The sequence below is a fragment of the Lissotriton vulgaris genome, chromosome 1_2 (genome assembly GCF_964263255.1).
Source record: "Lissotriton vulgaris chromosome 1_2, aLisVul1.2, whole genome shotgun sequence".
NCBI classification, from domain to species: Eukaryota; Metazoa; Chordata; class Amphibia; order Caudata; family Salamandridae; genus Lissotriton; species Lissotriton vulgaris.
The window spans coordinates 189,121,747-189,133,151 of record NC_141686.1 but is presented as its reverse complement, the minus strand read 5'-3'; the positions used below and the strand labels follow the sequence as shown (position 1 = coordinate 189,133,151).

Here is an 11,405-nt window from a genome sequence, read left to right as displayed (position 1 = left end):
GCGAAATGGATTTTAAATGGACTGTACTCTGGACAATAGCGCCAAGTGGCAACAAAGGCCCTATTGATATTGAAGAAACACTTCTCAGGAAAGAGGCATACCTCATTCTAAAATTTAATAGTACCCAAAATGGATTAAACTCTCTCTCTGAAGTGTCTAGGCTATAATGCCATAATTGTGTGGGGCTCCACGAGGGGTGTAGTAACCCTTTTTGACTGAAGGTTAGATAATCGGGGACGTCATAAGAATGTTTTCGCAATCTGTTGTGGATTGGTGCACCCCCAGGGAACTACATATCCCAGAACACCAACTGTCCTGGTTTTGCTTTTAGTTACTAGGCAACCAGACTGCCGCCTTCCATAGCAAACGGAGTGAGTGTGAGAGCAAGTCGCAGATAACAAGGTGAGCGGGACAGAGGGTTGTAGACACATATGCTTCCCGTCTCAGGGACACAAACCTAATTCCCTACCTTGCCAACAGTGCGCTACCCGAGAGGACAACAGGGGACTTGTTACGGGACCCGTCCAAACAAAATAGAACTCGAGGGCAAACGGTTGAGAACGGAGCCGGCGGCTCCCGAAGCTCGCGGTGAACGCGAACAAGGTAGGATTGTTTTTACAATCGTGCTCACCCAGACAGATTGCGATACAGACACAATAGTAACCCGACCTCCGCCTTTTCCCCCAGGTTTGAAAAACTTCACCGCACCATAGGGACGGCCCAGACACGGACTAACAAATAGTGAAAGGTACGTCCTGCAGTGATTTGGTAGGAAGTTACCGCTGAGCGAGCCCTGAACGCCAATTGTAAATTACAACTTGATTTTAATTACTTTGTAGATGACAGCTTCAAAGACGCACAAACTCTCATAGGATAACCACAGCTACAAACAAGGTACTATGGGATTCATATGTGGTACACCACTGGCAGTATAATATAAGGAGGCTTTAGTCAATCTCACTTACACACTGTTACCTTTCTTTTATACATACACAGACAGAAAATGACAAAGCCCTGAAGAGAACCCATAACTACTGTTTGGAGTTCGAAACGCGTCGGCATGAAAGGAGATGCAATTCATGACCATTGAAAGTTTTATACTCATGTCATTTTGTGCACTGTGATATCTCCTGCTAATGTGACTTTGTCTGATACTGTTCTTAAGAATTTGTCCATTATTGGTCCTTGAGGCTTGTAAAGTTTAACTTGCCTGTTTATGAACAGTCTGGAATTGGTACAGTTGTTTTGTATGTTTCACTTTGTGATTTTCTTCTCATTTTGGTTTATGTTGAATTTCAGTTGATGTATTTATATGTTACACGTGCAGTGTTATTTCTCTGTCATGAGATGTTCTGATTTTTTCTAAAAAAAGAATTGAAAACAAAGGTAAATAAAAAACCTAACATATCTAATCCAAGTTGATGTGTTGCCTATAACCAAGGGCTAATGAAATAAGTGGGGCGGCAATTTTTTGTGTCATAGTATCTAATAAGGTCCAGCCTTCCCCACATCCCAGGGACCTAACTCCTTTCTATTTGAAGAACTTTCTAAAAGTAGCATTTTCGGAGTTGTGGCTTGAAATCCAACTGTACCATAAAAAAGTGTTTTGGATTACAATTCTTAAGATAACAGACTCAACTACGCTACCTGATTGCAATTCAACCTTATCACTTATTAAATGTAATAAATTAAACAAACGTTATCCTATGGGAGAAGCAGGCCTTGCAGTATTGAAAAAACAGTTTAGGGCCTTCCCTAGAGGTGACTTATATGCATTAAATAGGAAGATTTAGGCCTGGCAAAATGTCTAATTTACCATGTTGAATTGTCAGGAAAATACTGCCCACACAGGTTGCAGAAGCAGACTTGAGACATGCTTTAAGGAATTACTTAAGTCGGTGGCACAATAAGCACTGCAGGCTCACTAGTAGCCTTTAATTCACAGGCCACTTTACTAAGGATGTATAAGTAAATTTAAAGTGCCAATTGGTTATAAACTAATTTTACCATGTTGAGGGGAGGGAGAACAAGCACGTTAGCACTGATTAGCAGTGGTAAAGTGCTCTAGTTCCTAAGGCTAACAAAAATACATTCAGCAAAAATGGGAGGGGTGAAGTCAAAAACTTTTGGGGAAGATCACCTAAAGGCTGACAGGCTTAACAGTAAATCGCTAAACATCACACTGTCTTTACATCTTCGAATGCTAAAGAAGGTTGTGAATCCCTGCTTTACTAATCCAAGGTGGCTAACTAAATGCTTCTGTATATGGTGGCAATCTTGAAATGGTAAAATAATGGTATACTGTGAACAATATCATTACATGAAGGCTGTACAGCTTAGAAATAGCGGCCACAGAGGATTCAACACACCGCAGTTGTAAAGAGTGGAAATCAGATAGCCCTACAGGATATCAGGGGGGCTACAAAAATAAAAAAAGAGGAGCCGGAAAGGAATAAATAGACATATACAAGAAACAAGCTATGGCAAAGCCAATGGGTCTAAAGTTTGTGGCCTAGTGGCTTTGCTAATGCCTTTTCATGATGCCGTACAGTGTCGGCAGTGAGCAAAATACTGATGCTGTACAGTAGCAACAATAAAAGATACAATGATGCAACCGTCGCTGATGATAGCATCACTTCTACTGCACGCTTATGTGTAATACCATATGCAAGCAATAGTGGAATGATGAGTGGGACATTTGCCTTCCTTTTTTACTGACAGATCCAAGATGGACGATGCCACTTGGATTGGTAAATAAAAAAATTAGGAGTTTTATTACTGAAAGGTCTCCCTGTCAATATATATGTTGATCTACTGCTGGAATGTAGAGCACTGACCATGATAAGCATGTTAAGGGTTGTCCAAAATGAAACATTTACTCAGCACATAGAATAGGTCATAGTGGCTCCATGGGCTAACGCATCCACTCCAGAGATCTATAGTTGACCTCATGGCTATAAGTACAAATCTTGGCAGGTTAAGCTAACCTTTCCTTTTTTTTAGGTTGATAAAATTAGTACAATTGAGCTGGGGAACAATAATCATCTGGTGTTCAGCACCAAGATACGCTTCCGGGTGAATGAGTGTTTTATTAACACACATAGGATGTTATGATATAAACATTTGTAGGAAATCCACATTTTATGCGTGGTCACTAGGCATAGTTAACTTGACTATATGTTCAGAATATATGGTACACAGTGTACCCAGGGTCTGGAAGTTAAATACCACTAGTGGGCTGCAGCACCTATTGTGCCGCCCACTACAGTGGCAGTGCAAACATGGCTTTAGGGCTACGAGTGTAGCCTGACTGTAGAAACTGTAAAAACTGCATTTTAACCTGTCAACATAAACTCTTGACAGGTAAAATCTCCTCTTTTAAATATGAATAGGTCATGGGTAGACTTTGGTGCTCACAAGGTGGGGTTTGTGGTATTTAAAAGTAGAACATGTAGAAATGTAAGGCTAATATGTAATTACAGTGACTATCACCCAAACACAATGTTTCACTTTTTTCACCATGGCAGGACTAGCTGTCCTATTTAGTAAACCTGAGTTCAAAATACAATCGTAATACTATATTTTAGGAATGGGACCAGCCACAAAAATGATTATACAACTGTAGTTATAGGTATTAAAAATCCAATTCAATGGTGAAGTAACATTTTTAATAAAGATAAGGATTTTTGTTTTTTTTTAAATTACCTATGCCTTGCGCAATTCTAGTCAATGAACCCACTAAATAGGTTGCCATGTCACAGAAACATGGGGGATACTAGTAACATTCACTGCCTAACCCCATACTTCTGGAAAGGTGGTTCCCAGATAGTGGTCTAATAAAACGTAGCTTCCTACAAAACAAAAGGACCTACTCACACAAGGCAAATTATCACTTTGCAACACACATTTCTGTGGGCAAAGCCTGAATAAATGAAGAAATAAAAGGAAACAATTACAGCCCTCCCTCCCCCCACATGGATAATAAGAAGTGCAGAGCTTTGAACTTCCTCCACACTGACTATGCAGCACTCTCCTGTTGAGCAGCTGAGTAGATACACATGATGCTCACAATATCTACAAATGAACCTCTATCTCCCATACTATTCTGCCTCCCCAGTGCTTTGTCCCACTGCCTGTATCCCTCCCCCCCCAAAAGGGGCACCCAGCATTGCACTCTCGGTTGACTGCTAGTATCCACTTTCAGGGACCCTATCCAGCCTCCTATCTAAACATTTTTCTAAATATCTACAAATTACAAATTACACAACAGATTCATCATTAATGCACAAGAGAATGAGAGACCCTTCCCACAACCCATGAGCACTGGATTAGTGTACTCTTCCATGTCACATCCTAATCCCAAAACACTGGGGGACTAGTAACACATTCATCTAGAAACGTGCAGACCTACAGCAGTACTTGTACCTCAGTAGCCTCAATAAACAGGCCTATCATCTGACCTGCTGGCACTGTTCCTGTAGGCATGTGGAAGAACAAGGCTTCTCCAATCACATATCTCATATCGCTCAATTCATATTGTCTGTGCTGGGGATGTCTCTGCACTCACGGCTCACAGAAGCACTCCTGCCCAGCCTATAGTCATTCATGCAATGTCCCTACATAAGTACAATACATAAGGACATTCAAAGTATGTACCTTGCGGGAGTTTGTTTTAAAAGCTGTAATAACCCACACACACTGAATACAGTGGGGACCAATGCTCATGTCACTCCGACTAGTATGTTCCGGTGTAATTCCCCCTTTCGTGGAACCAACTCACAGTGTCCATGGATCTCATTGCCTGGACTTTGTTCATGGATGCAAGAGTCACACAGCCAGGCAATCTTAGGGGTTTCCTGCCACAAAGACGCACGCACCTCAGCACAACAAATGTATCTATGTGCCAATAGCAATAGGTGGCTTCCTGCTGCTGTTCTGTGCTCACATGTGATGAAGGCCTACCGAAGAGCTCTCCATCTCGGCCAAGATGTGCGCTTTGCACTGCAGCTGACTGCATTCCTTGTTGAGGTGCCATGTATTCAGGCATGATACCTACCAAGACGCGATGCCTCACATGCTTCGCTGCTCAGCACATTGAGGCTAAGACTGTGCTCCAGCCTAAAATGTGCATGGCCAGGGTCAGCATCAGGGATAGGAACGATTGTCTCTATAGAGACCAGAGGCATAGCAAGAGAGTCATAAACCCTACTTAAAGGAAGATAAATGGAAACTTTGCCTCAGTCGGGTAGTCAAATACAGCCACCGCTGGGCCCCGGTGCAAGACACCTGCTGCACGTTTGATAACAACACCCACTGCTTAGATCTTGGAAGCTGGTGCAGAACACACTCTTCCAAAGAGGAACATTTGAGGAGAAACAAGGATTCATAGCCTACATTTCAGTTGTCCTTTATTTGTTGATTGTTTATTCTTTCTACCACCAACTTCATTGTGGGCAAGAAATTAGTTATCTGCGCAACCCAGCCTCATGCAGGTGTCAGCCGGGTGGCAGACATAATGTTAATAAAAAGCCCTGCCACTTTCTTCATGGTAAGGTTTGCAAAGCATATTCCAGTCCTCTTGAACTAGATGTTTAGTAACATGACTTAAGATGGAATAGGTATCTTGCATTTTGTAATCTCTTACCAATAAAATCCAGTAGCTATCAGTATTGCTACACAGTGGTAGTGCATTGTGTACTCTGCAAGGTCCACTGTTTGTGATTTGTAAGATATCGAAAATCAAAGAAGCCATATACAATCAGTGTTGAGTATTCACATACCATCTCGCTATGTTTAGGAAGAAACTCCAGGCCTCTTGTATCATTATGATATGTCTACATGTGGTTATCCGCTTCCATATCTTTACTGCAAAGACTTTGTCCTGAAAGGTGTTGTGATGGCTTTTAATGCGTAATTGTGTACCAGTGCAAAGTATCCAACAGTGAAGCACATGAGGGCAAAGGGTTGAGGTATTTACTTTTCAGTGCAAAACTTATTTTGTCCTGGAAATTTGCCTAAAAGAAACATGAAGCAAAGCTTTGTAATACTTTGCGTTACTTTGCATCAAGAAGGCATCCAATGGCTGCCGCATGAGCATTCCCACACAACCAATCATGGTTTTTGATACAAAGTAGAAGAAACAATTTTTACCTCCACACTTTTCAAAATGTCTGTTTGTGCTGTACTATATAGCACTTATGCAAAGTATGTCAAAGTGTAGCATTTTGTACTGTGAGAGTACCCTTGCAGTACAAAATCTATGTTAGACATCTCACACAGAGCTTTGCATTATAATGCAAAAGTGTATATGAGGTGCTTGGCTGCCTACACGTTCATCAGAGCTTTTGGAAGAGAGCACCAAGTCTTCATTATTATGATGCTGCTTCTCCTCTCACTCTCCCACGCAACGCAGCACATCTGTCTTTCTGGCTTAATATTAAAGTCAAGAATTATCATTGTATTATAACAATAACACTACATTATAGAATGAGGCGCCATTCCCTGTGTTTAATCTGATGTACATTTTGTTTATCTTTTCAAGTCAACCTGTCTCTCCTACAATTCTCACTTGGCCTCCATTCACAGCCAAGAAGAAAATGATTTTGTATTTGTTCTGATGGGAAAACCAGCCGATCCTTTCAACAAAGGCGCCTACTGGATAGGAATACATGACAGCTTCAAGGTGAGTGTCTTTCATTCTCCTTGATATGAATATTAGTTTGGTGTGTGCCAATCTTTATGCACATTTCAAATGTCTAGCAAATACAGTTTTCTATGTTATGCTTGATACTTCATCCCTATTGGTAATGTAGCCTCTTTGTCTATAAGCTCACTCTCGCCTTAGCCAGACTGTATGGTATCCATCCATTAGAATGCAAATATTACCAGCGATGTTCAATGACCTCTTTGATCAAGGTTCTCATTAACCTTGGGCGGAGCAGGCGTAGCGCCTCTACACGAAGATCCACAGAGTTGGAAAACAACTCAGTGGAACTTCTCTCTGCTCCACTACGTGCCTTACCCCTCCCAAAGTAATTATAAAGTAATAAAAAAGGCACTTACCTGCCATGGCTGCTCTCCTTCCTCGTCCCCACAGTCCTTCTTCACATGCACACTCACAGGACATACAACGTAGGGGTTATCCGTGAAAAAGGGCGGCGAGGAGGAGGAAGGGGAGCGTCCATGGCAAGAAGGAAGCAGCTGCGGCAGGTTAAGTGCCTTTTAAATTACTTTATAATTACTGTAGGAGGGTGGAGGGGGCGAATAACTACACACCGCCATGGAGTTGTAGATTTGCCTAAACTCCGTGTTCTCAACAGAACACAGAGTAGGCAAAACTACATAAACTATGCTGGCGGAGCATAGCTAACCGCCCAGGCTTATTTCTCATGCAGAAAGGCCTGACCACTCTTGCAGTGGCAGTTATGAAACAAAGGCTAGATGTACTAAGCTATGTTGCAGTCTCAAACAGTTGAATCCATTTAATTGGACAACAAAATGGTATTTCTTAAATACTTGATCGATTTTAGGACTAAGTCTTATCACCTCCTTTAATGGGTTGTGCATGGATTTGAAAGAGGCAACTGTGCATGTCCCTTCCAAATTATGAATCCATGCCCACCGTCCTTCTCTGCCACACCGCCAAGAAACTGTATAGTGTATGCTGCGCTTTATAAATGCCTTTCACATCACATCACATCACATACCATATGTATCAATGGTGTGCAACTGCATTTCTGGTCACAAACCAGTGAAATGTTACTGACTCTCATATTAAAGCATCCATATTTCCATTATGGCAATTGGGCTGCTTGGTGGTCTGCTGACCCTTACAGATCACCAATGGCAGGGAGCTGACATTTGAAACCCACCTTACAAATATTAAAGAGGTATATCCATCTGCAACTTACTCCAGTTCCTTATTTTGTGATCCTGCTTAATAGTAGATAGGTCAGTTTGCAAATTAAGTTTCTGGTCGCAACAATGGTTGCAAATTGGGTCTTTATTTGCAACCAGAATGGTGTACATCTGGCCTAAAGTGTATTTTACTTAAGACAGATGTTTCCCTATTTATTTTATTTATATAAGTTTTATATAGCGCTAGCTAGCCCTGTAGGTGTCAGAATGCTTTACAAGGTCATGATAAGAAACAGTAAATGCAGGCATGCAATGAACATATGAGACAGTAGTTCAACAGACACATGGTTCCCATCAAAGGTGCAAGTTGAGTGACCAACAGTAGAGACACAATTCGAGAGGAACTAAAAGTCAGAGAAGCACAATATAGAAAGAGGGAACCGAGCATCAGACAGAGGGTCTAGGTCTGATAAAGCAATATTTTACTGAGATTCGTAGACTAGGAGCTAAAGGAGTAGGAGTTTCAGGTTTCTCTTGAAGCAAGGGAAGGCTTGCATCGAAGGTCACATGGATGGGAGTTCCATATTCTTGGAGCATTTCCAGAAAAAGAGCGCAACTTGGTTGCTGTCTTTTTTTAGAATGGGAGGTAGGGGCAGAAGAGTATTGGAGCTTCTCAATGATCTTGTGGTCCCTGCTTTCGTCAGCTTGTTTTTGAAGTAGTTAGGTGTAGGAAGCTAGTTGAGGCTCTTGAATACAGGAGTGATTTGCTCAAACCGTTTAACGTCTGAGATGAGTCGGGCTGCCATGTTAAGAACAGATCTCAGGGGGCAAGGTGAGTTTTAGGCATCCCAATGAGAGTGGGATTACCATAGTCTAGTTTGGAGAGGACCAGAGATTGCACCACATTTTTTTAATCATCTGCAGGAATAAATGGTTTAAGTTTCTTGAGGTTTTTGAGTGTGTACAGTGCTCCTTTTGCTGTATTCTTGATGTCCTCTTTCATTGACATTTTGTTGTCCAGGACGAAGCCAAGGGATTTTGCAGGGTTTGATAAAGTAAGATAGCACTTTAAAGCATTTAGGTTGATGAGCTATTCGTGTATTGAAAGGTGGTTACTTTAAGGGAAGAAAAGAATACCTTCTTTCTTGATGGGGTTCAGCTTTAAGTGATTTGTGTGAAATCAGGATTGTAATTTGTTCAATGTGTCATTAAGATGTTGAATGTCACTGCGTGATTTTATTTTGTAGTAAAGTTGGGTGGTTCCATAAAGAGATTTAAAAGGGATGGGGATAGAATTGAGCCTGGAGGCATGCAAACATTGATCTGAGTGGGTTTAGACAGGCAAGAGTTGATTTTGATTTGTTGCGAGCGGTGTAGAAGGAAGTAAGAGAACCATTTTAGTACAGTGTCATTCAAACTGAAACGCCACGTAGGGCTGAGTGATTGACCGTATCGAATGCTGCTGATAGGTCAAGTAGAATAAGTAGGCAGATGTCACTCTCATCTAAGTCTCTGTGGATGTCATCCGATAGGTTCAGCATGGCGGTTTCATTACTACAGCCTTTGTCAAGGAAGGAGAATTTTTGTATATGATGATTAAGTTGCTATAAGACACATTTTTCCAAAGTCTGTGCAAGGAACCGGAAGTTGGAGATAGGTCTAAGGTTGTTGAGATCGTAGAGATCAGCCCTGGTATTTTTGGGGATAGGTGTGATTTGTCCTAGTTGGAGCAAAATTATCACACAACCCATGGTGAGAGATGTGTTAATGATGAGAGTGCAGAACGGAGCGATGAAGAGGTTGAGACTTTTCACCATCATGGATGGGAGGGGATTATTGGCATGGGTCGTTGGCTTTAGCTTCATGATTATATTGAAGACTTCCTTTTCAGTCAAGGGTTTGAAGTCCGACCAGTTGGCGCTGTTTATCAATTTGGCGAGATTCATGTAGCGTTGGCTATTATCGTGGTTGTTTGGTCCAAAACAGGCTCTGGAGCTAGATCAGCTGTTTGGGGAGGTGAGATAGCGAAGGTGGGAAAGATGGAGTGAGTAGAGGAGACTTGCAAGAAGGTTTGCTTAATTTTTGCGACTTTGTCAGCGAAAAAGCTAGCGATTTCTTCACAACGTTCTTTTGTGTCGATTATAGCAGGAGGGGGTGCTGATGTAGTTTGTTGTTTAACAATGTTAAAGAGCTCCCTAGGTCTGTTTTTAGCATGGTCCAGTTGGTTGCGGAAGAAGGAGGCCGTGGGGAGAAGGCAACTGAATCAGATCTCCCTGCGGAGCTAGCAGTTTGAAAAGTGACGGAAAGTGATGGTCAAATAAGGAGAGGTGAGGGTTGGTCGCTATAGGAGTTTGTTGTTTAACAATGTTAAAGAGGTCCCCAGGTCTGTTTTTAGCATGGTCCCGTTGGTTGCGGAAGAAGGAGGCCGTGGAGAGAAGGCAACTGAATCAGATCTCCCTGCGGAGCTAGCGGTTTGAAAAGTGACGGAAAGTGATGGTCAAATAAGGAGAGGTGAGGGTTGGTTGCTTTTATAAGGATGTTACCTGTATTGAAAATGGATATATCCATTTCACCTTTAAAAGAAGAGGAGGGGGGTGTCGTAAGTTCAGTTCCGTAAGGTATCTTGATGATCTTGGTTACTTGCAGGAGGAGACGGAGCTGTTTCTCCATTTTGATGGCCTTTTAGAATAGAATCCAAAATTTGATTTCATGGAGCCATTGGCCAAATTGTTGTAGGTATCCGCGATTAGAGTTTCAGGGTATTGTATTAGAAGTTTGTGTTTGAGATTCTTCTTCACATTTTTTGAGACATTTATAGGATAATCGTTAGTCCAGAAGTTGGGCCCATATCTGACCTGTGCTGTGTCGAGAGGTTTATGGTGGAGCATTGTAATCAGCATGATCGTGGTTGGTTTCCAGTTGAGGGTACAAGACACAGGAGTGCTACCACAGTCAGAGACTGGCGAGGTGAGCAGCGTAACAAAGTGTGAGGGGCCCTAGTGAGGTGGGTAGTGTAAATTAAACTCAGGCAGTAAGTCACTTTCACAAGAAGGAAGTACGATGTTGTAGAAAGTGCATAACAACTAAAGACACTCATATAATGTAGTTTCAAGTACCTGCAGCAAAAGTCAGTCTTACAAGATAGCCTATAGTTACTCAAGGCGTAAATAGGATGTTGGAGAAGCGTACCTAAAAGAAAATCATAGACACACATGTAATGTAGATCAACGTTCCTGCATCAGAAGTCAGATTTACAAGATACCTTTCAGATTCAAATTGTGTCCACAAGATGGAGCTCCAAGCTTGACAATAAGCAACCGGTCATGTAGATCCAAGGTCCTGTAGAAAATCCGGTTTGAAACAAAAGAAAGTAGCCTTCATAACTAATTGTGGCTCCTAGATGGAGCTCCAAGCTTAGCCATTCGTTTGGAGTCGCCAGACCTCGAGTGAGTGATGTGAAACACTGGGGATGTGTGGTGGCAAAGGGGATGTGAAGATGGCTACACGGGGTGGGTGAAGACCGAGGATGGGTTGTAGCAAAATAAAGC

The 11,405-nt window shown here is 42.0% G+C and overlaps 1 protein-coding gene across 1 annotated transcript in view; it reads left to right on the top strand.

The window, feature by feature from the left end:
• Positions 1 to 6,545: 6,545 nt before the first annotated feature.
• Positions 6,546 to 11,405, top strand: part of LOC147734877 (alpha-N-acetylgalactosamine-specific lectin-like) — a 28,504-nt gene continuing 23,644 nt past the window's right edge. The window contains exon 1 of the mRNA XM_086953088.1: positions 6,546 to 6,682. Within this exon, the coding sequence (XP_086809214.1) occupies positions 6,617 to 6,682 (66 nt within the window). The 5' untranslated portion in view covers positions 6,546 to 6,616. The remainder of the gene's footprint in view (positions 6,683 to 11,405) is intronic.